General features: G+C 49.9%; 1 protein-coding gene across 1 annotated transcript in view; it reads left to right on the top strand.

Annotated features, from left to right (window-relative positions):
* SEC31B (SEC31 homolog B, COPII coat complex component) overlaps positions 1 to 24,339 on the top strand; it is a 47,539-nt gene that overhangs the window by 13,036 nt on the left and 10,164 nt on the right. The window contains exons 2-19 of the mRNA XM_034775303.1: positions 15 to 103; positions 1,909 to 2,032; positions 3,057 to 3,252; positions 4,203 to 4,298; positions 5,469 to 5,609; positions 8,782 to 8,924; positions 9,167 to 9,266; positions 10,192 to 10,353; positions 12,589 to 12,741; positions 14,031 to 14,261; positions 16,022 to 16,096; positions 17,317 to 17,406; positions 17,968 to 18,076; positions 18,431 to 18,609; positions 20,597 to 20,723; positions 21,579 to 21,724; positions 22,366 to 22,539; positions 23,686 to 23,874. Of these exons, the coding sequence (XP_034631194.1) occupies positions 25 to 103; positions 1,909 to 2,032; positions 3,057 to 3,252; positions 4,203 to 4,298; positions 5,469 to 5,609; positions 8,782 to 8,924; positions 9,167 to 9,266; positions 10,192 to 10,353; positions 12,589 to 12,741; positions 14,031 to 14,261; positions 16,022 to 16,096; positions 17,317 to 17,406; positions 17,968 to 18,076; positions 18,431 to 18,609; positions 20,597 to 20,723; positions 21,579 to 21,724; positions 22,366 to 22,539; positions 23,686 to 23,874 (2,514 nt within the window). The 5' untranslated portion in view covers positions 15 to 24. The remainder of the gene's footprint in view (positions 1 to 14; positions 104 to 1,908; positions 2,033 to 3,056; positions 3,253 to 4,202; positions 4,299 to 5,468; positions 5,610 to 8,781; positions 8,925 to 9,166; positions 9,267 to 10,191; positions 10,354 to 12,588; positions 12,742 to 14,030; positions 14,262 to 16,021; positions 16,097 to 17,316; positions 17,407 to 17,967; positions 18,077 to 18,430; positions 18,610 to 20,596; positions 20,724 to 21,578; positions 21,725 to 22,365; positions 22,540 to 23,685; positions 23,875 to 24,339) is intronic.

Below are 24,339 nucleotides of genomic sequence, written 5' to 3'. Positions count from 1 at the left end.
TAAATCTCTTCTAGAGTCCAGAAAATGAAGCTAAAGGAAATTGAGCGAACAGCTGTTCAGGTGTGGAGTCCAGCAAGCAATCACCCCATCTACCTAGCAACAGGTACAGCTCCCCCTAGCCAGGGGATACACGTGAGAATGAAATTGAGAGCCACACAGGTGGTGTAACCATCCATTATGTGCATTGCACAGAGACAGGACCATCTTATATTCCATCAAGAACCACTTGAATTCTTTCTGGAGCTGATTAAAGTGATACTGGCAAAATAAATATCAGGACCTATTTTTTTTTTTAAAAAGTGATTAGTGACTTTTGGATGCCCAGCTTGAGACCTTGAAGGAGACTGCTTTTCAGAGGGTAAATTCTCAGACTTTTCTAATCTAACGTCTAAACAAGCCCGTGTAAAGCGTAAAGGCACCTGGCATTGTCCACTGTCAGAAGACAGAATACTGGGCTAGATGGACCATTGGTCTGACCCAGTATGGCCGTTCTTATGTATAAATTTGGACAACTGATCACTTTTTAAAAATTTAGTGCGACCTATTTTAAAATGACTCTGCTCTTTATTTGACTATATAAACACCTCCAATTATTCAACATGATAGGACCTTACAAATCAGGCGCTTGCTTTTCACCATGTATTTCTTCTCACTTCACTCAGTTTGAACTCTGGACCACAGACTAATGTTCTCTTTCATTATGGTCAGTTTCACTTCCTGGTCTTCAGACTGCTATTGCTTTTGGGTTCCCAACACTGCAAAGTGAACAATCAATATGAAGTTATTAGCAATGGAATTCCAAGCTGTTTCTATTTGCATTGTTCAGTCCCCAAACTTTAGGTTTTATTTAAATACTTAGCAATGTCCCTTTAATATCTGATTTGCAGAGTTTGCAAATTCCTTGGATTGGCAGCGGTACAGGCTGGTGTAAATGAGGAGCTGATGACCTGACATTACTACAGTGTGACAACAAGCGAGCTGTGTCTCCTGTCTAGGGCAGTTCTGGGCTCCCATCTTGTCTTACTTTTTACCTATTCACTCTCACAAATTTTCTTCGGTTCTGGTTATCGGGGCCTCTCTACACTACAGACACAAGCATGTCCGGGCAACTAGCTAAAGTGCAGTTGATTATAAGTATGGTTCCAATTTGTAATCTAGACTGATCCTTAATTGTGTTTTGTAACCAGGCTACATCCATAGTCAGCCCAGAAGCACTGGCTGCAGTCTCTCTAGATCAGGAGCTGCACAATTTCATAGTTTGGATCACTTTTTGATAGGGTGTGTCTCCTGTGCACCTCCTTTCCCATCAGCAATCGAATAACATCCCTGTGGTAACTACAGCACTTGCTTGCATGGGAAAGCTACTTTAGGAAATAAAGCTGCTTTTATTTTAATGTAGCAGCCAGAAACAAGGAAGAGAACCAGCACCACATTAGCAGCCAACTCTCCATGGACTATCAGCAAATGCTTGAGAAGCCCCAGTTAAAGAACCTCTGATGTGAATTAGATCTGGAAGGTCTGACCAAGACTTTATGAACACAATTAAGGTTCAGTCTACAATACAAATTGGAACCATAATTGTAACCAGGGTCACTGAAATAGCTGCATTAGTACTGAAGACAGGGCCTTTGTGGGGCGAGGGTGGAAGTATTGAGGGAGAGGGCACGGGGACTTTATTTCTGTTGTTCAAAGGGAAAGGGACATTTAATTAAAATTCTCAGGATCAGAATTTCTTGAGGAAGATCTGATCTCTTTTTAAAGCCTGTGTCTTAACATGTGGCTCTCTGAGCTGTATATGCAGGCAGAACGCTCACACAGGGCCATGGTAATACTGACCGTGTTTGAAGAATTGGCTTATTTTGCTGTGCAAAAGCCTCACCTGTCCCTTCTCCATGTACCTTTGCCTAGGGACATCTGCTCAGCAGCTGGATGCCTCCTTCAGTACAAATGCCACCCTGGAAATCTTTGAGATTGACTTCAGGGACCCTTCCCTGGACATGAAGTGCAGAGGAATCCTTCCTGCTTCCAACAGGTACTGGCACTTCCTGCTAACATGTTGGTACAATGGCTGGATCTGAGTAGTGACCAATGCAGGGTGAGATGGGGGGGAGGGAGGGTAGGGGGGAGTGAGTTCAAATCTTCAGGGTTAAACTGATCACATGTCAGGGCCTGGAAAGAATCCTGCCCAGGACCCGTCCTCCAATGCGTGCGCGTTGCACAGCTTGGCAAGGTGGGAAGAGTTGGGCAACTCATCTGTTCAGATGGAGGACCTTGGTACATCCACATTGATCAGTGGGGAAATCTGAAGGTGTCTTAAGGTAGTTAGGGGTGGGTGGGTGGGTGAAGGGTGACTATTGGCCCACGTCCCATGTAATATCTTGATGAGGATATGAAATTAAAAGGCCATGAGATGGAGTAGTGAAACTGGGCATGGAGGGGCTGATGGTGAACCTATTCACCAGGCAATTTATTAATAGGAGGTAGAGTCCTCGGGTTCAGGGATATTTACACCACAGAGCTACAGCAGTGCAGACACCCAGTGTAGATGCATTCCACTGGTATAAAGCAGAGTTTACAATGGTGCAACATACCCTGGTTTCCACCCAGGATGTGCGTCACCATTTCACAGATTTCAAGGCCACAAGGAGCAATTATGACCCTCTAATCTGACCTCCTGTATAACACAGGCCAGAGAATTTCACCTTCTGATTCCCACATCCAGGCAGGGCAGTGTATTTAAACTGGGTGTTAGATCAGTGCAAAACTCCCTAATGTAGCTGTGCTCGTACTGGGCTAACCTTTGCAATTCTCCACCTTCGAAGGTGTTGGGAGGCACAGCTCTTGGGTGATGAGGACCCATTGCCTTCTGAGAAAGGGAGTTGCCCTTTGAGATGGAGGGAGATGGGATGTGTGATGGGTGTGAGCCGGGAGCAACGTCCCCTGGTGCTGGGATTCTTAGCAAAGGTGTCAGTTCACGCTAACTTGGCACAGACTCGTGTCAGGTCCTGTTGCTCTGCCCTGACTTTACTCTGGCCAGGTTTCTTTTCTCTCCTTAGGTTTCACAAGCTGATCTGGGGCAGCTTTGGAAACGGGTCGTCTGATTCCTCCGGGGTGATTGCTGGTGGAGGGGATAATGGAGTGCTAACGCTGTTCAGTGCAACCCAGATTCTGACGTCAGGGACAGAGTCTGTGATCGGACAGCGGGAGAAGCACACTGGCCCCGTTCGAGCTCTTGACTTTAATCCTTTCCAGGTGCACAGCCAGTGAAATGTTACAGCTGTCTTCTATCATGACCTTGCACAGCCATCCTGGCTTCCACATTGACTAGCTCCCATGTTCAAAGGGATTAAGTCTTGAGTGGTCAGCCTGTAAACTGGAGCAAAGAAGGGGCTGCTTGTAAAAGCACTGAGTTGGGACTCAGGAGATCTAGGTTCAGTGCTATGGATTCCCTGTCATCTCTGTGATGAAGATGACAATTCAGGGCTTGCCGCAGCCCTTGTGGAGGCTCTGCACCTTCCTGGACAGAGCTTGGAATGCCTTCGGCTCTCGGCCGTCGAGCTGTGTTTAGTGGGACTGGGAAGCTGTTGCATTCTGCCCCTTGGCAGGGTGTGCCGGGGGAGTCAGGCTGTACACGTGTTCTGAACATGCAGTTTACTAGGCAAAAAAAAGCAGATGTGATTCACAACCATGACTAGTCATAACCTGGATAATTCCTCTCTGCTCCCCAACACTCCCCCTGCAGACCCAGTGGAGTACAGGCGTCATTTCTAACCCCAACCTGTTGTCACTGTGCACTATTAAATAGCTGCCTTTTCCCGCCTTACAGATGGCTGCATTTCAGAGATCCCTGTTTGTGGTCAATCTGCCCAATCTGCTCAGTATTTTAGGATCCATTGGGGTAGCAGGTGCCAGAGATATAAAATAATTGCAGTGCTCTTCTCCTCCCTCACCCCAGTCCCTGAGGTCTACTTGGGGTTCCGTCTCCCTTCCCCTTTGTACTGTGGACACATTCTCTGGTGAGGGCCCACCGCCCCAGCAGGGGTGCGTTCTGTGCTGGGCTGTACCAGTGATGTATTCCACGTAGCTCACACCTCCTATTGTTTTGTTGTTTTGTTTGATTGTGGTTAGTCTAAGGAAGTCCGTTCTCTTCTCCCATGGATGCCCTGAGCGGAGAGAGAACCGTGCTTTTGCTTTTCCCGCAGTGTAACCTCCTGGCCTCTGGGGCCAATGATTCTGAAATTTACATCTGGGACTTGAATAACTTCAGCGTGCCAATGACGCCAGGGGCTAAATCTCAGGTAAAGGGGCTTCTCTGTGGTCAGGGTCCTTGCTCGCTAGAAGTGCTGTGTCCTTGGACAGATATTTGAGACTGGAGGGAGGGGGGAGTGATCCACTCCAGTAACAGCCTGGGATCCATCTGATAGGTGAGGCATGGAACTGACCAAATCAGTTGCTGGGGAAATAGATCAGAACCTAAGAGTGGGCCTCTTTTCCGGGAGATGGCAGAGGTGGCCCATGTGGCAGGGGGGAGGTTGTGCAGTGTTGGCAGGTGCGCTGCTGGGCTGGGATGGAGACTTTGCACTAGGTGGATTTGAACAAGATAACCAACCAGTGTTTTACATTCTCTAGCTGAGTGGGTCGGGCTCTCTGTAATACCCTTATCAGGCCTTTCTGGGGAAATAAGGGATCTGCTAGTGATCTTGTGAGATACCAGAGGCTTCAATTAACGTAATACCACAGCGCAGCCAATGAGTGATCCGGGAGGGGCTCGTCTGTCACTCCTGGATGGTGTCCCTTGGCTTTAAAGGGGAAGCAGCCCTTTCCAACAGAGATTTACAAGTGAGCTCCCCCCTTATGAGCAACACAATCAGCTGTCGTTCACTCAGTGAAAAGACTGCTGAGCCTCTCCTGGGACAGAACACCCTCCTTGCCTGCCTCCTGCATTATGATAGGGCGAGGGGAGTTAGCCCTTGATTCTGTGCACTCCTGAGATGCTGCAACACGTCCTCTTCCCATGTGTTTTTCTCTCACTGAGGTCTCTAGTCTGCAGCCTAATCTCCATATATCCCAGGCTGCTGAGCCGTTCAGCCCTGTCTGATTGCGTTGCTTCATGCTGGCATTAATGGTACATGACGCACGTGGCTGATACAGACTGTGGCATGGAATTCAGTGTATGCTTCCTAAACTTCATGGCCTTTCCTAGGGGATGTTCCCATCCAGAATGGGGTTTTCCATAGTGTTCTCCACTTAAAGGCTTCCCCGGCCCTAGCTGGTTGCCATCGGTGCTGCTGTTGTTTCCTACCTGATCAGCAACTCAGTCTATCAGTGATTGTGGCACAGAATTTATAGATCCTCTGGGAATGCGTTTGAGCCCTTAGTGCACTCTGAGACAAGCCAGTGATGGGGACCCAGTGCTGGCGTTCCCCCGCACGGGTATAATGAATCTGTGGCTTCTCTTACCTCGTCAGCCTCAGGAAGACATCAGCGCAGTGTCCTGGAATCGTCAGGTGCAGCACATCCTGTCCTCCGCTCACCCCAGTGGGAAGGCTGTCGTGTGGGACCTCAGGAAGAACGAGCCCATCATCAAAATCGGCGACCACAGCAACAGAGTGAGTGGGGAAGGACCGTGGGCTGGCCTTCCAGGGCTGGACTCTCAGTTGCCCTGCAGCCCACCAGTGCAAAGGGGCTGTAAGGCAGCTGCATGGGACCCTGGGGGAATAGCCCCAGAGCAAGAGGCCTTCTGTGCAAATGGTAGGGCTGACTCTGCAGTACCCACCCCTCCCATGGGAGGCACGTTTGTGTGGGGCATCTGGTGTGCAAGAGAGCCTGGCTGTGGCATTCTTACACCGTAGGGATTCTGTGCCTCTACGGTGGCCCAGAGTGTCCTGTTGTTTGTTTGTCCCTCTTAGCACTCTGAGGAGAGAGGCCAAGGATCAAATGGGCCATGGGAACAAACTACCTGCCTGCTCCTTAGCATGCTCCCTCCAGATCAGTTTTGAGGTGCACAGGCATGTGGAAGGTGTGTGGGGAATTGACGCTGTTGCTGTGCTGTACATGGGCTGAACACAGGGCAGCACTCTCCTGGGCTGGGAATCTGCACCTTCCACCAGCACCAGGTTCACGTTAAAGCAGTGAAGGAAAGAAATAAAGGCACCAATCTGTCAGAGAGCAGAGGAGCTGCAGCTAAATGTCTGATGTCTCCATATGTCCCATTGCTGTTACAAATGTTTCCCTGGGGAGGGGAAAGCCAGATTCTTGTAAAAAGAACAGGAGTACTTGTGGCACTTTAGAGCATAAGCTTTCATGGACTACAGCCCACTTCTTCGGATGGGCTGTAGTCCACGAAAGCTTATGCTCTAATAAATCTGTTAGTCTCTAAGGTGCCACAAGTACTCCTGTTCTTTTTGCGGATACAGACTAACACGGCTGCTACTCTGAAACCAGATTCTTGTGTGTCTGGGCCAGCAGTGAGGTGAACATGTGACCTTGCTGGGGTGAGATGTGTGCTACAGAGGCAAGTCTGGGATCTCCATCTCCAAGGCAGATGGGGAAAACTGTTCCTTGGGCAAGGATTGCGTTAGAAGCTCCATGGCTGGTGAAAGAAAAGAAAAAGTTCCTGCATACTAACCAAGTGAGAAATGAACAGGAGTACTTGTGGTACCTTAGAGACTAACAAATTTATTAGAGCATAAGCTTTCGTGGACTACAGCACACTTCTTCGGATGCATACAGAGTGGAATAAATATTGAGGATATATATATACACACATACAGAGAGCATAAACAGGTGGGAGTTGTCTTACCAACTCTGAGAGGCCAATTAAGTAAGAGAAAAAAAATTTTTGAAGTGATAATCAAGCTAGCCCAGTACAGACAGTTTGATAAGAAGTGTGAGAATACTTACAAGGGGAGATAGATTCAATGTTTGTAATGGCTCAGCCATTCCCAGTCCCTATTCAATCCTGAGTTGATTGTATCTAGTTTGCATATCAATTCCAGCTCAGCAGTCTCTCGTTGGAGTCTGTTTTTGAAGTTTTTCTGTTGTAATATAGCCACCCGCAGGTCTGTCATTGAATGACCAGACAGGTTAAAGTGTTCTCCCACTGGTTTTTGAGTATTATGATTCCTGATGTCAGATTTGTGTCCATTAATTCTTTTGCGTAGAGACTGTCCGGTTTGGCCAATGTGGCATCGATGCCACATATCTGTCCACATATCTATTCAAGTGACATCATCATAGGATCTAATCACATCAGCCATACAATCAGGGGCTCGTTCACCTGCACATCTACCAATGTGATATATGCCATCATGTGCCAGCAATGCCCCTCTGCCATGTACATTGGCCAAACCGGAGCTGGAATTGATATGCAAACTAGACACAATCAACTCCGGATTGAATAAGGACTGGGAATGGCTGAGCCATTACAAACATTGAATCTATCTCCCCTTGTAAGTATTCTCACACTTCTTATCAAACTGTCTGTACTGGGCTAGCTTGATTATCACTTCAAAATTTTTTTTCTCTTACTTAATTGGCCTCTCAGAGTTGGTAAGACAACTTCCACCTGTTTATGCTCTCTGTATGTGTGTGTATATATATATCCTCAATATTTATTCCACTCTGTATGCATCCGAAGAAGTGGGCTGTAATCCACGAAAGTTTAGAGACTAACAAATTTATTAGAGCATAAGGTGCCACAAGTACTCCTGTTCTTTTTACGGATACAGACTAACACGGCTGCTACTCTGAAACCTGTCAAGTGAGAAATGAGACCCTTTGCTATCCCTTTGCCTAGGGTGCACTTGCCCTGGAATTCTAGCTTGTTCCTCAGAGGAGTGTTGTCTAGTGGACAGATCAGGGTATTTGTGAGTTTTAATCCTGGCTCTGCTACTGATTTCCTGTGTGGCCCTGAGCCAGCCCCTACATCTGTCTGCTTAGTTTCCCCCATCTGTGTAATTAGTGCACCAATGTTTATCTTCCACATGGGGGTGTTATGAAACTTAGCTGGTCTCTAGTGCTCTGGAGAGTTAAGTACTAAGTGTTATGTCTCTGGGCCACTGAGGGCATGTCTACAATCTTAAATTGACCTATATTAGATCAACTTACAGCCATTGCAGTAATTACTGCGGTGGCCGATATCCACACTACCGTCCTTCTGTTAGCGATGTGCGTCCTCACCAGAAGCACTCCCACCAGCTGAAGAGGGGGCAGTATTGGAGGCCAGCTCCACGCAGCTCACCCTCTGAGAGTCCAGCTGCTCTCTGGGCTTCTCGCCTCCAGTGGGGAGATCCACGCCTGGAGTCCGGTCGGTTGCCATGCTCTCAGAGGGGAAGGGGGGGAGGGGGACGCAGCCAGGCTCCCAGCCAGGAGCATGGAGCCAGGACCCCAGGCAGCAGCCAAAGCCAGGAGCCTGGGTGGCAGCCTGGCTTGGAGCAGAGACCTGGCAGCAGCCTGGTTGGGGACCCAGGTACTGGGCTTTCTTGTCAATTTCACAGCTCCAGCGGAGCCCTGAAATTGACAAGACAGCTAACAGCCTACACAGACACTGCATCGCCCTAAATACACCAACATAAGCGCTATGCCTCTTGTGGAGATGGAGTTATTATGTCGTTGTAGTAGGGCACTTATATGGGTGGAACAAGGCTGTAGTGCGGACACTGACATAATTAGGTTGAGGTGAGCTGCCTTACGTTGACCTAACTGATTAGTGTAAACCAGGGCTTCATTTGTTGCCAGTCAGCTCTGCAGTGTTGTCAGCCTGTGCTGTTGTGTCTCCAGATGCACTGCTCGGGAATGGCCTGGCACCCAGAAGTTGCTACTCAGCTGGTCCTTTCCTCTGAGGATGACCGCATGCCGGTGATCCAGATATGGGACCTACGCTTTGCCACCTCTCCTTTGAGCCAGCTGGAGGGTCACACGAGGTAGGAGCCTGGCTATTGCTTTGCCTCTCGGAGGATTCCCATCTTTCAGGGTCAGGATGTCTGGCTTTTGAACTGAGGAGCAGAGATGTCTGAGTTTTATTCTAGTCTGACTGAGGCAGAGAAGTGATCTAGAATGCTACTGCTGTGATAAAGTGTCCACATAAGCTGCTACAGTGTGACTGGAATAGGGAGTGGGACCTTCTTGCTTTCATGGAGTGACTGTTATGTCTGGTCTGTTTCAGGGGAGTCCTTTCTATCTCTTGGTGCCAGGCTGACCCTGAGCTCCTTCTCAGTAGTGCCAAAGACAACCGGATCTTGTGCTGGAACCCCTGCATTGGTGAGGTGTGTGTGGCAGGTTTGATTCTATGGCAGTAAGTACACACTTCCTGCCTGGTATGTATTTGTATGCTGTGCCAAGTGTGTGTCATTTCACATCCCACTTCGGTGCATTCTCTACACCATTCTAATGCCCGCTCTCTGGAGAGAGTGAGAACGCACTCTGTCCATCCTACCCCAGGACTTTTCTTTTGTTGGTTTATTTCTCCCTTTTTGTTGCTATTTCTCTTCTGGGTGAGGGTTTCCTTCCCTTGACAGCAGGTGTTACTATAGTAGAGTGCTGGGGGCAGAAGCACTTAAAGTACATCTACACTTGTGGTGGTGTGTAGCGTACGGACGCTTGCACACCCAGCTAGCATGGGTAAAAATAGCAGTGTGGATGGAGAGGTGCAGCTTAGACTAGTAGAGTAGAATGCCCTAAACCTGTACCCCTAGGTATTGTACCCTGTATGGGCTCTCTGCGTACCCAAGGCATGCCTCCCACATCTGCACTGGTTTTGCAGCGTAGTGTCCCTCTGCCTCCCTGCTGCCAGAGCCTACCCCTGCTACTGGAGGCTTCCGTTGTGGTGTGTAGCTGCAGGTGTGGTGCCTGCAGGATACATGCCACCCTAAGGCTAGTCATAGCCTTTGAAAACAGAGTGAAACTGACTACGGTTACACATTCCAAATCAATTTCACTCTGCAGCCCAAACCCTTCTGCTCTTAGGCACTGCAGCTCTCTGGGGACTCCTGGTGTTTGTGCTAGTTATTTTGAAATATTGCAGCTGCACTGTGTCCTAGCTGGTGGACTACCAGGAAGCGATCATGATCAGGGTGCATTATGCATGGTGAGATATCAGGAATGTGTGGCAGACCTGCCATGCGTAAGTGGCTTGGGGGAAAACAAGTGACTGTTCCTTATAACATTCTGCCTCCTCCCCATCCATGTTAGGTGATTTATGAGCTGCCCACTCAGAGCCAGTGGTGCTTTGATGTCCAGTGGTGCCCTCGGAATCCATCAGTCTTCTCCGCTGCCTCTTTCGATGGGTGGATCAATGTTTATTCTGTTATGGGTGGGAGCCTAGCAGCTCAGCAGAAGACTCAGGCTGACAAGGTAGAGTCCCATGGAACAGAGAACGGGCGTGCTGGCTGGGCGTGATGGCGTGGCAGTTGGTGCTTGGGTTCAGGGGGCACTAGAAGGTAGAGTGTTGTTTCACTGTGGCCACAGGTGCTGCAGTGAGCACACCTGTGCAGGGGTGTGCGTGGGTCTCAGGTCCACATGGTGTTTGTGAAAACCAAAGATTAATTGTCGGGAGGTGGTCCTGCTTTAGCCAGCCAACCTAATGTCCAGCCAGAGCCTCAAGGATTCTGGACCCACGTTACTGAGTCAGATTTCTGTCAATCAGCATCTTTTAATCAATTTTATTAAAGCTATTAAAATTAAGTAAACATATCACCAAAGATAAGCTATTACTAAACCAAACTACAACTAAGATAATACAATGTTCAAATTGCCAAGGTAGTCTGTATTGAATTGGAATTAAATGCTAAAATTAGTTAAATTATCAGATCAATACAACAAATAATCAATCTTTATAACTGCTGAGAAGGGATTTAGGGAGGTGGCTGTCCATTTGGTTCTAAACCCCAACTAAAGAATTTTACCCAAGCCATTCTAATCTATAGCTTGGAGCAGGTTAAATATTTTGATACGCTTCTACCCCGGTATAAAGCTGTCCTCAGGAGCCAAAAAATCTTACCACGTTATAGGTGAAACCGCGTTCTATCAAACTTGCTTTGATCTGCCGGAGTGCGCAGCCACCCCCCCATTATATCCGAATTCATGTTATATCAGGTCGTGTTATATTGAGGTAGAGGTGTATTAAAACTAAATTGTCAACTAATGTCAGGAACATAGCCTCTAAGCCAATTACAAAGTTTCCTTCTTAGATTTCAATTCTCCCTTCCTCCAACAGAAATATTACAATACAGGCCTTAGCAGAATATTCTGATAAGCCAAAGTTTGCCAACTCTTGTTTGGCAGACAGCTTGGAGTTTCTTAGGACTCTCAAAAGACAGGACATGCTTTAATGGGTATCTTTATGGTGCTGTTTAGAGTTGATTAAACCCAGTGAACTTTCTGGCACTTTCCCTGTGTAGACATCACTGGTGCATATACACATAAATGTGCAACCAACCACACTAATCTTAGAGAATAAAACAATCTGGGATACCTTCCACTTAATACAAGCAAAGGACACACATAGAAAAAGGGAAAATAAAGTAACGGGCAGGTCACAGACTCCTCAGTTCTTGTAGTGTTCTGGACTGTTCTGAGATGAGAGCTAGAACTGCAGTCAAGGAGTTAGCTGGTCCTATGGCTGGCCTAATGCTGCTCATCAGCAGGCTTTTTCTGGGTGTAGGGAGACTGGTCCAGGGTTGGCATAGCTTGTGTGGTGGTGTGATGACTGCCTCCCCCTGAGGTGATCAGTTTGGGGATTCTGGAAGATCAGTGTTCCCTCAGCTGCCTTGTTGACCTAAAAAGTGAGGCTTCATAGCCTTACCCTGGGTTCTTATTATTTGTCATCTTCGCTCACTCTGGCTTCCCTGCCTCCCTTCAGGGTCTTCAGACAACTCCGGTGTGAGGCCTATCTTGGAGTCACGCAGTTTGGTCCTGTTAAGTTCAAATTGGGTCATGCATAGCGAACTTCAGTTCTGGGGAAGGACTTGCTTAAGCTAGCAATTAAAAAAAATTGTTAATGTTTGCATGCCACAAGAGCTGCATGTGTGTGATCTCCCAGAAATATTGTAAAAATACAGCTCAGAACACTTTTGAGGAAGCTGCCATGGTGTCCTCTGGGCGAAAATGTCTTGATGTCGTTATAGCGCCAGTTCACAGAATGTTCAACACAAAATCCTATAAAAATAACTGGTTTAAAAGACCCTTGCAACAAACAGCCACTCAACAGTCCCCCATCAGCAAAATTAAAAACAAGTCAGACAAGTTATGACCAGTTGTTTGCCTTATTTGTGGGAGACAATAACATTCAGTAATCTTTTTATTTAGGAGTGGGGTGGTGGGACAAACAGCTTCCCTTGGGAAGTCTTCATGTTAATAGAGAGAAGTAACTTCTCAAGATGAACCCATTTAAGAACTAAAACTAATTAAGGTTTGTATAAGGTCTGTATCCCAGATATGCTGTGTCTCTCATAAGGATGTGGTGGCACTGCCCCAGGAACATGCTAATGTCCTGTTTCTTCACCACCGAGGGTAACTAACAACTGGGCTAGGCTGATTGATCTTATTGCTTGGAGAGTGAGATGTAACTTTTTTAATTTCCCTTCTCAGATCTCCTCCTCCTTTAACAACCTGGACCCCTTCGGCACGGGACAGACCCTTCCTCCTCTTCAGGTGCCAGAGCAGGTGGCTCAAACCACCTTGATCCCGCCACTGAAAAAGCCCCCCAAGTGGATTCGCAGGCCGGTGGGGGTCTCGTTTGCAGTAAGTGTGTGGAACATCGTTGCCTGGAAAGGAGAGTGGTTATGGCCCCCACGGGGGGCTCAGAGGGGATCTGGTTCCCATGTTGGAGACCGTTGTGGTTTTCATGGTACTGTCAGTTTTGGTAGAGGGCTGTGTGGCTCCGTTGGCAGGGGATCCTTTGCTGTGGTGTTCAGAGACCTCGCCAACAACATCTGTCCCTATAGCAGTGATGGGGACTTGCTCTGATGGGAGAGAGCTGCTCTTTGACTCCCATGTCCTTCCCATTGGATAGTTAATGAAACTAGCCCAGTCTCAGAAACTAGCCCAGTCTTGTAGGCAAGGTCTGTTCTCTCCTGCCTTTCCTCCCAGTCCATTGTCTGTCTTTCCCCTTTCCCTATTCCCTCTTCTCCCTATATCCTTATTCTCTCCCTCTCCTCGTCTGCCACCCCGCTTTTCTCCCAGATTGTGCTGCTGCCCTGCTTTCTTAGCCTCTGCCCTGGCCCGTGCCATTTCAGAGTAGTACTGTAGCTAGTTAGTTCCTTCTGTCATCCATTTAGCATTGTTTTATGTGCCATTATGGTCAGTTCATATGCTATTTCATCTATAACAGGGGTCGGCAATGTTTGGCACGCGGCTCGCAGGGTAAGCACCCTGGCAGGCCGGGCCAGTTTATTTACCTGCTTACACAGCAGGTTCGGCCGATCGCGGCCCCCACTGGTATGTTACTAGGCCGTAGGCTTAAGAACGCTTGACATGAGTGGGTGACCTAGGAATAACCCTATGCAAGTAAGGTCATTGTGTCTGTGGTCACTGCCTTTGGATTTTGTGTGCTCCTAGAGTCTCCATATTTGAGAAAAGCACCAGCTGTGATTTTCACTCTGTTGAGCTTGAAACTGGAGCAGCAGGAGGTGAACCCACAGTGGCCTAATGCAAAATTACTAAATTCAATAAATAAAGGCTCCTGTGTATTCCATTAGTTTGATGATCTCTGTTGCAGAGCAAAATCATTCCAAACAGCACCTGGTCCTCTGTGCTGTTGATGTTTGCAGTGAGCTACGTATGACTGCACACACACAGACTGTGGGTGTCACTGAGGATTGTGGTTCTGATGCTGCAGGTCTTGGGTTTGATCCTTGCAGAAGACAGCAGCATCTTGTATGTGTGCAGCTGTGGTCTGCCTTGGGTTCCTCGGGATTGCCCTGTTCAGGGCCATTGGTGTCTGCCGAAGCCCCTTCAGCTCCCGAGAGCTGAGTGTGCTGGTTTTACCTTCACGTGTATGGACACTTACTTTTTCCCTCTCTCCTTCTCAGTTCGGAGGGAAATTAATCACTTTTGGCCTCACCAAGGCCCCAGCACAACAAATGCAGCAGATTCCCCCGCGCCAGGTGTTCATCAGCCAAGTCGTTACTGAGACAGAGTTCCTGGCCCGATCCAGAGAGCTGCAGATGGCCCTGCAGTCGGGAAACCTCCTGGACTATTGTCAGAGCAAGATTCGGGCAGCCCAGCTGCAGTTTGAAGAGAACCTCTGGAACTTCCTGAAGGTAGGACAGCCCTGGTGAAGGCCAAGATCTCATTGCAATGCCTTTGCATTCCTGGCATGGGTTTTGCATGTGCTTCTCACACTTGTCCCTGGCCTCGTATATCCCCAGCTCTTCAAGGGACAGCAATAAACAGAACAGACTGACTGGGAGTTAAGCCATAAACACATCACATAATCACGTACTTGGGGAAAGCCTTGGTTAAAGGCTAAATGCAGAGGGCTGGAGGCCTGCTCTCCTTTTCATAGGTACGGTGTTGGCATCAGACTGTGTTGGGCTCTCAGTCAGGATACTGTACACAGCAGTGCCAGGCAGACACTCAGCCTCCTCTAGTCCTGTAGTGATCTCAGTGGAGCGCACTCCCTCATTCCCCAGGCAAAAGCCCTAATGGGCTGAGATCAGCCTGGAAGGGTTGAGGCAGCTGTGATGCCAGCAGGATTGTTTGCTCCCTCCCTCAACCCCGTTGCCATGTAGACCATCCAGAAGGTGATTGAGCGCTTTGCCTCTATCTTTCGTGGCAGACTCTGAGGTCCTTAAGGCCCATCAATTTAAGATCCTGCCTAGTGTTTAACTGAGGCCCAGGGAATCTTGCTGCTCCCTCCAAATACAGCCACAGAGAGGTGCTCTAGCCAAGAGTGCTTTGCTTTCCAGCCAGGGCCTGCAAGAACTAGATCCGCTTCTGTCTAGCTTGGACATAATTGGGCTAAATCCTCTGTCTGCACTCGGTCAGAACTCCCAACATTGTCACTGGGAGCTTTGACTTCAGACGGGCTGAGGGCTGGAATCTGATCCCCTTCCTCAAATGGAACCGTACCTTACTCCACAAGTAGTCCCATTGACTTAAATGAGGCTGGCTGGAGGAATAAGGTCCTACTCAACACGAGTAAACATGAGAGAATCTGGCCCTGAGTAGACTGCTTGATTTAGCCCCTTCTTATATTGGGTGATCACCTTCAAATCCCACCCGTCTCACCCATTGGGACCAAAACGACTCTGTGTTCCATGTACCACTGTCGGCCACAGACTACAATTGGAGATAGCAGCCTGCTCCGTTCACTGGTCCAGTCCAGTTTTTCTCTCTAGTAGGCAGTGCTGCCTTCTCAAACTGTGGCCTGGGGATCGCAAGCAGGCCATGTTGTGAGAGAGGAAATCAGTAACACACGTCCGTGAGCTGTGATAGTACTTAGTGCTTATACAGAATTCTCCATGCCTAGATCTCAGAGAGCTTTACAGAAGTCCCATTTTACACTTGGAGAAACTGAGGCACAGAGAGATGTGACTTGCCCATAGTGACACAGATCTCCTGACTCCCAGACCAGTGCTCTGTCCACTGGCCTGTGCTGCCTGACTAGTGCTATAGGCATCTCTTCTCACATAACAGCAGTACTTTCAAGGACCGTTCCAAAGCACTGCAGCTTACAGGAGTGATCCTGCAGTGTGGGGTTCGTTACTGTAGCGTAGCTGGCTAAAGCAAGTGTAGTGTGTTAAAGTGAGCAATACCCCTGTTAGTTAATCAGTGTCTGCGCGCAATGTGTTTGACAGAATGCGATAACCAGGTTTTATTGCATTGCTGGGGTAGACAAGGTTAGCAAAGTCTCAGACTTCATCTTCCAAAAGGCAGCTTATTCCAGGTCCCAAGGAGCACCCAAGGTCCCCTGGTGCTAATCTGTAAACTGAGCACTATGCTTGGCAGCTGGGTGTTGTCTCTATGCAGACGCCCGGTTTTACGCACCTCTTTGTCTCTGATCCCCTTTGGGGCCCAGGTGAACATGGAGCCAGAATCCAGGACTAAACTCCTGAAGCTGCTGGGCTATAGTAAAGAGGAGCTGCAGAAGAAGGTAAGTGGCCTACTTGCTAAGCAATGTCTTTATTTCACAGAGGGTCCTTTTAGGGTAGTGGCAGGTGAATTAGGGGACAGGTGAAGAACAGATTCAGGGAGTGCAGGAAAGAGGTATCTGCCGCACTATGTATTTTATAAGCAATTCCTCCCATAAGGTTTCACTTGGAGGTGTAGCTTGAACATTTTTGCACCTGAACTAGGACTGGTCCTGTGGACTTAGAAAGTGCATGCTTGATTTGCTTCATTTGTGACCATGTGACTAGTGCTGCAATGTGCTGGCTAGGGCAGGGCATAGTTCAGGCTTCATTCCCTCCCTTCAGCTCTCCCAGTGCACCTTGATCCTGACTTCCAGCTCACCTGGGCAGCTCCTCCAGCACATCTGGATGTGGCTCTGCCTAGGTCGGATGCTGGCTAATTGTGTGGCAGGTCGGTGATGCGCACCTGGGAGCTATCATGAGACCACTACTTGTGATCTAAGCTGAGACTTGAATCCTGGTCTCCAGAGGTGAAAGGTTAATACACTTAACCCACTGAGCTGCTGGGTGGGAGCAACAGGGAGGGTGGAATCAGGGAGTGTTCCTCCTCTCTCTTCTAATCTCTCCTGATTGCTAGGCTTCTGTCCTACCCAGGGTAGCTTTACAAGGTGTCAGCCCCTAACTCAAACCTTCACTCATCTCATGAATGAGTCCCAAAGCAGGTGACTGAGGGAGTGTACAAGGAGCCTCTGGATATTTCAGGAGTTCAGCACAAACAGAGGTCCCATTAAAAGGGAAATTCTGCTGCCGCTTTAACTGATGCATCACGGCAATGCAGCTTTGTCCAAACTGTCTCTGCGAGCACCATATGTTATTAACTTCCCTCCTAATACTTAGAGAGAAGTGAGAGATCTGGGTGAGGTGTGGAAAGTGGAGGACGTGGTAAGTTACTGGAATACTCCTTCAGATAACACTGACAGAGTTGCAAAGAAGACGGATCTTGCACCAGTGAGGGCAGTGTTATGGCAAGGGGCAGAGAGGTCTGTACTAGCTGAGTAGCAAGGGGAGCTGGGAGAGGTGATGGGGTGGGAGGGTTAATACAGAGCATGATTTTGAACCGGCTCTTAAAGTGCTTGGGGAAGCCAATGGAGCTGTTTCTGGCTTTGGGCGACTTGGCCTTTCTGCTGCCCACACGTTCAGCTTTGTGACAGAGGCTTGACTCCATGACTCCATTTCTTCACAGATCACGTCCTGTTTAGGGAATGGTATCCCAGAGAAGCAGCACTTTCCTGAGGCAGATGGCTTGGCTCAGGCTGCACAGCCGCCTGTTCAGGTAGGCCCTGGACTCCTCACTGGTCACTGAGAAGTGAGCGTCAGGGAGAGGAATGAACAAGAAGGACAAATTCCAAAAAGTTCTGGGGCTCAGTGCAGGACTCCCTGGGTGAGGATCTGTGGACTGGGTTATGCAGGAGGGGGGACTGGATGGGCTACGCAGTCACTGCAAGGGATGGTGACATGCAGGCTGTTGATGACACTACAGCAAGCCTTGTTCAAGGAGCGCTCAGTTCTTTGGTGCGAGGGATAACCTTAACCCTATCTTAGCTCCATGGCACAGCTTCCGGGTGTCCTCTTGGCACCTTCTGGGGCAGGCTGGCACTCCTGTCATTGCTACACTGGTAGAGCTGCACTAGTGATAGTGCAGTGGCAGGAGATATGAAGGAAGCGGCCTGTAAGCTTCCGTGCTGAAATCAGCTATAGAAAGAAACTCCCAGCCAGGTAGAACAGCCGCAAACCACCCTCACCCAGCTCTGTAATCCATTGAAATTGTCTTGGTCAGGCTTGTTCTTCTGGGTGTGGCTCACATCAACATACTCTCCCTGCTTTCTTTGCACAGGGCTCAAGATGCTCCATGATCGAAGTGGGTGCTGCTTCCTCCTCTTCAGGGTTCTTTGACAGCCTCGTCCCTCAGGACATGAGCACATTGGAGATCCCGGTCACAACAGGTATTGCATGGCCCGCATTATGTGAAGGGAGCCGCTGCCCTATAAAGTGACATAGCCTGGCCCATTGATGCGCTATGCAGTGTACCTCAACCTACATTCTCTCTCCGTGCCATCGGCATTGACCAGTGCACTTGCGGTGGAAGGCCCACAGAGGACAAGCCCTAATACTGGATGAGGATCCACTTTCAGCACACGTGGTTTCTGGAGTGAAAGGCCTGGAGATGGGTTGCAGTTGTTGCAGAGCTGCCTTTTCACTAGTGTCCACAGTTCATTGCAGCCAGGGTGGTGGGTGGCCCCCGGATGAACTGTTCAGTTGCTCACCATAGTGCTGTGCGTTCCTTTCCCCCTCTCCAGACACGGACGGGCTGATCAGCCAGGCGCTCCTGGTGGGGAACTTTGCCGGCGCTGTGCAGCTGTGCATGAGGGCTGACCGTTTTGCTGATGCCATCATTCTGGCTATCGCTGGGGGGGAGACGCTACTGCGGGAGACCCAGATGCAGTACTTTGCCAAACGGAAAACAAAGATTTCTCAGGTGAGTGCCCAGCAGTGTATATCCAGGCAGAGATGTGGGGCAGAAGAGAACAGACTGAGGTGGATGGGGCCCGGGCAGGTGTGCTTGCCTGTGTGAGAGTGCGTTGGCAGGGGTGAAATGCTGAACTGAGGGCTCTGTCCATCTAATTTCCAGCTCTGTCTAGGTATTTACACTGCACTCATGATACCTTTATATAACTTGCTCTCATCCAACAAGCAATCTGCTGCAGAGCCAGGATTTCCGCCCTTCTCTTCAGCTTGTGTCCAGCTTCTGGTATCTTCTGCCTCAGGAGGTTGCAGTTTAAATTATCCAACCCTTTTAGAAATCCATCGACATTACCTGAGCCTTAATGACACTTCTCTTATGCAGCTACAGAGCTGGTCAAATCCCATGCTGCATGGCATAAACCGACCATTGTGAGGACCAGGAAAGAATCTTCTTCCTCTGTCTACAGCATTGCGTTACTAGACAGGGACATGGGTGGCTTTTCACCTTTGGAAGCACTAAGTGCCAGTTACTGCTGGAGGCACAGTGGTGGACCATGGGGGCAAATTCTATATCATCCCGCATGTGAGCAGCCGTGATGTGGACACTCCATCTGTGGCGTCTTGCTCAGACCACCTAGAGCTGAGAGCCACTGTGTTAACGCTCTGCCATAGCAAGGGTGAGAGCTCTGCTGCTGCGAAGCTGTGCATTGCTTCCCTGGCTGCCTGGCCAGCACACTCGTCAAGACTCTGCCCGTCTAAACCTTGCCTTGCAGGAAACAGTCAGTGAACCTAGCGCCCGAGTTCCCCAGAGACGTGTCTCTGCCGCATCCCGTCCCTCACCTTGGGCACTCACAGCTGGTATTATGTTTGCTGCCTCCAAAGAGAGAGAGCACACACCAGCCTGTTAGCTTAGCAAGTGTGCTGTGTTTTGTTTGTACCCAGGCCTGTCCCTTTCTCTGGCTTAGTATCACTTAAATCCTGGTTCTTTAAGAAAGTTATTCTAGTTTTATGACTAAAATTTAATCTTAACAAGTTACAATCTTTGTCTAAGCAGTTTTCTTAGGCCTGGTCTACACTAGGAAGTTAGGTTGGTATAACTACATTGCTCAGGGGTGTGAAAAATCCACACCCCTGAATGGCGTAGTTAAGCCAACCTAACCATCAGCGTAGAGAGCACTAGGTCAATGAGAGAATTCTCCCGTCACTCTAGCTCCCGCCTCTCAGGCTGGTGGAGTACCCATGTTGACAGAAGACCCTCTCCTGTTGGCGTATGTAGTGTCTTCATTGGCTCACTGCAGTGACGCAGCTGCACTGCTGCAGCATTTTAAGTGTAGACAAGCCCTTGCTCACCTCAAGTTACCAGCATCTCTAGCCCTCTGGACCCAACATTCACTGAATCAAACAGTGCTGTTCCTAAGTGACGGGTAACTAAAAGGTTTTTTCGCTCCTAAAGTCTATTGTCTCTGTCTCTGCCTCAAGAGCCAAGAAGGCTTGCTGGGGTGCAGACTCCGTCCCCAGCATGATTGTTAAGCAGTCTTCTCCCCAGCTTGTTTAGCCTGCTGGCTTTGTTTACCTTCTATGTAAATGTACCTTCATTGTACTCTGCCTGTAGCCAAGTTGGTCAGACAGGTAAAGGCATGTTCCTCTGTCTAGGGCAGGCTGAACACGTTTTAAGCACACATACACAACAATTTGTAAACACCCTGTACATACATCACAATGATTTTTCAGGACCAGCTTGTCACCAGTTTACATATGATACCTTACCGGACACCTTTGAGGTACATATTCTGACAGCAGTGTGTTGAGGGAATGAGTATGTCAGGCCTGATGTGAGTTACAGTATGGGGGGCCCTCTGCCAGGTGGCACCAAGGGTTCTCCCAGGGTCACTCTGTTAACCCAAGTGCAAGGTAGATCTCTGTGTGAGCATGTATGGACCTCCATAGCTGCATCTGAGGTTTGAACTTGTGGACTGATGGGCCATTTGCTTCTCCTGCAGCTTCTTTCCTCCATCGTGCAGCAGAACTGGCGAGATGTAATCTGCACATGTGACCTGCAGAACTGGAAGGAGGCACTGGCCATCTTGTTAACGTACTCCAAGCAGGAGGAATACGCCCAGCTCTGTGGTAGGTGGGACGCTTCATTTGGTGCAGAGTGCCTCCGGGCTGTCTACAGAGAGAGGTGGATGGATCTTCAGAGGAAATATTTCCAAAATGGTCTAAGGGCGTTCCAGACAAGACAAATGAGAGCGTGACCCATCTGCAGGCTAAGGCAGGAAGAACAGAATCAGTGGAAGTGGGCTATATGAACGGTAAGGCAGGGCAGAGTCTCATGGTATGGGACAAGGATGTGCCAATATCTCCTTCAGCCTGCGTCCATGGCTTGGGAAGAGCTATGGGCAGTGACTTCTGCTGCTGCCCAGGCCTAGGCCCTGAGTAAGGTGTGTATATGTACAGGGCTTATCTGGAAAGGGGCCAGAGCTCCTGGGGAGAGGGAAGGCAGGAGGGGTGCACCCCACCTGCAAGTGGTTCTTCGTACTGCTTGCAGTCCTCACACACTTGCAAGCCTGGGAATGGGCTGAGAGCCAGTTGGTGAGGGCTCAGTAGTTTTCCTCATAGAGCCTGTTTAGGGCTAGGACTGGGCTGGCCCTTGTGGGAAACGTGGCTGGCCAGGAATGAGCTAGCGATCGGGGTATAAAAGCTCTGGAGGCCATTAGCTGGGAACCAGTTGGTGAACGGTAGCTGACTGACAGGGGTTTGCTGTATTGTTTCCTTCCCTATTTAGCTTTAGCCAGGCTCTTGACTATGGATTCATTGGTGACACCAGCCTCTGTACCATGGCCTGTTAACTCTCTGCATGTGGCTCCTAAGTTGCCAGTGTGTAAAGTTCTCGCACAATTTCTGAGAGCTGGGCAGGGGAAGGAGGAGCTGGCCAGATGGGAGCAAATTAGTGGAAACTGCCCCTTTTCCTCCTCCCTTTAGATATACTGGGGGCCCGTCTGGAGTCAGAAGGCAAAGGGGTGCTGTCCAGTGAAGCCTGCCTATGTTACATCTCATCCGGCAATGTGGAGAGGTTGGCGAAATGCTGGGTAAAAAACCACGAGACCTCATCACCCCTAGCTCTGCAGGTACAGGTGCTTTGATGTGGGCATGAAACCTCCATAGGCTAGGATCTGTCTGCAGGGTCCCAAAAGACACAGATTGGAGCCTGAGCTCCAGCTTCTCCAGTCCTACAACTTCCAGCTGTAGGAGTTGGGTCTCCTCCTAGCCTAGATTCTGGCTAAAGGAGCCTTGGGTTAAGTTGCTAGTTGTTTGTTGACACGAGAGGGCCTGGATCAGCATGTGCTCAGGGGCAGGATGGACTGCTGTGCAATGGACAGGGCGTGGTGCTGATCTGTATGTCTAGGAACATAGAGGTCACTTACCAGCATGGTCTCTGAGCACCTCTGCCTATCATCCTCTCAATCCCCATTTCCCGGGGCAGGGGGAACTGGACGTATGTGACTGAGCTGGAAATGGATCCCAGTCTCCCGAGTCCCACCCCAGCAGTGCTGCTGCTCTTGTGTTCCTGGCTGTGAAATAGGTGGTGCTGCATGAAATTCATTCCTGTTCTGGGACTGTTCAATGAGACCTTCCTTCTCTCCCTTGGGCTGACTTCTGGCCCTATACAACCTCACGGTGTGTGTCTGAATGAGATGGATAGTAAATCAAAGCTCACCCTCAATGGAGAACTTACAGCATGTGTTGTGTCTTCATCCCGCCCTGTCAGGACCTGGTGGAGAAAGTGATGGTGCTGAGCAGGTCCATTGAGATGCTCCGAGGCTCTGTGGGGCCAGCTTTGGGCCCTGTCTTGGCAGAGCGGGTCACCCAATATGCCAGGCTCTTGGCATCGCAGGGGTGTTTGGCGGCGGCAATGAGCTATCTACCCCGCAGCTCTGATGAGGTAGGTGAAAAATAGATAGGCAGAGAAGGTGCTGGAGAGACTTGGAAGTTGCAGTGTAGAGAGCCAGCATGCAACAGGAAGCTGTAGATTCTGATTAAGGTGGAACCTTTCCCTTGGGGCAGGGGTGAAAGTAACTCAGGACACTTGCCTGTACCGTGGCTGGCTCTGACCCCCAGAAGGGATGGGGCCTCGGGCGGAAAGGCCTGGGCTTGGGGTCAGCATCCCCCAGACAGCCCTTCCAGGCCGCCTGGCCCGCCCTGCCCAGGGCTCCCATGGCGATTTAAAGGGCTCGGGACTCCAGACGCCGTGGCAGTGGCATCCAGAGCCCCAGGCCCTTTTAAATCACCGACCCCAGGGCAGCTGCTCCCTTTGCCCCTCTCCCCGCCCATCAGTGGCTGAGGGGGGGCAAAAGGGGCAGGGACGTTAAAGCGCTGCAGGGTCCTTTGCCATGGCAGTGCTTTAACGTCCCTGCCCCTTTTGCTTCCCCTGTTGGCGGCCCTGCCAGTACGGACCCTACCAACAGGGCTGCCGATGGGGGAGGCAAAAGGGGCAGGGACGTTAAAGTGCTGCCGCGGCAGAGCTTTAATGTGGGCTGGGTACGGGCGGGTGCGGGTTCTTACTGGTATGCCGTACCAGCCCGTACCAGCTCACTTCCCCCCTGCCTTGGGGTGGTTCTCTTTCTCCTTGGGAGCTTCATCTGCCTCAAAGAGTCTACTCTGAGGCCTTGGAGGCCAGGCCAGGAGAGGGGATCTCCATGCTGCTCTTTGCAGTTCTTGGCAGCACTTAACCAAACGCGGTCACTTTGGGGCAGGCATGGGTGGGAAGGTGCTTCTCAAGGTTTGGTGATCCACTTTGGAGGAAGGGAAAAAATTGGGGACCCCCAAGTAGGAGAAAGCCCCGGAGGTTGAGGAGCCTCGGCATGGCTTCAGAGAGCTCTCCCAATTGAGATCAGGGTGGTGTCTTGGACCCTGAAGTTTGCAGCCTCTCATTAGGCCCCCAGGATTAGTTATCAGGTGCTGCATACTGATGAAGGCTTCATGCCTCTGCCAATGTATTGCACCTAGTGGGCCAAGGAGTTATTCATAACCCTAGGGAGCCTTCCATCCGTGGCTCCCGAAGCACTTCATTAAGTCTCATTTTTTTCAGCTCCTGATCCAGCAGCTCCGAGACCGTCTCTTCCACGCTCAAGGGGAGAGCGTGGGCGATCAGCAGCCGCCTCCTTTCCCCTATGCTCGTGTGCATGTCGGGCCAGTTAGCCACCCATTGCCGGCAGCCAAGAGCAGCTCTGCTCCGGAAGGGTCAGCCCGCAGACCGGGTCCCAGGCATCCAGAGAAGGTAAGTCTCAAAGCCTGGTGTCTATGCCCAGGGCAGAGAAGCACTGGGGAGAGGGAAGGAGACAGCTAAAGGAGGCTGATGGGATTGTAGCTGCTCTCGGGCAGCTTGGCACAGCTGACTGAAGGACACCCCTAGCTCCAATGGTACAAACTACGTTAGCTGAGGGCTCTTCCTAGTGCTGATGGGCTGAAAAGAGTTTGGGGAAAGACTCGCCACTTCTGGGGCACACGGTTAACCAAAGAACAAGCCACTGGTCTCTACAGTGCACCCGCCCTCTTCTTCCTCGTGGAGTGTGGCCTGCACAGAGGACATACCCAGCATGCAGTGGTCCATCTGGATCCCATTAGTCCAGACCTCCTGACTGAGACGGCACATTTCCTGCGGTGCCCTGTGGTCCTGCAGGCTGCACCTCTGTGTTGAAGATGTGGGGGGCTGCAGCTGGTTCCTTTGTGCTTTCAGTAGGAT

Source organism: Trachemys scripta, chromosome 7 (assembly GCF_013100865.1).
Source record: "Trachemys scripta elegans isolate TJP31775 chromosome 7, CAS_Tse_1.0, whole genome shotgun sequence".
Lineage (NCBI taxonomy): Eukaryota > Metazoa > Chordata > Testudines > Emydidae > Trachemys > Trachemys scripta.
Note: the sequence above shows the minus strand (reverse complement) of the source record. Positions and strands in the feature narration are given on the sequence as shown.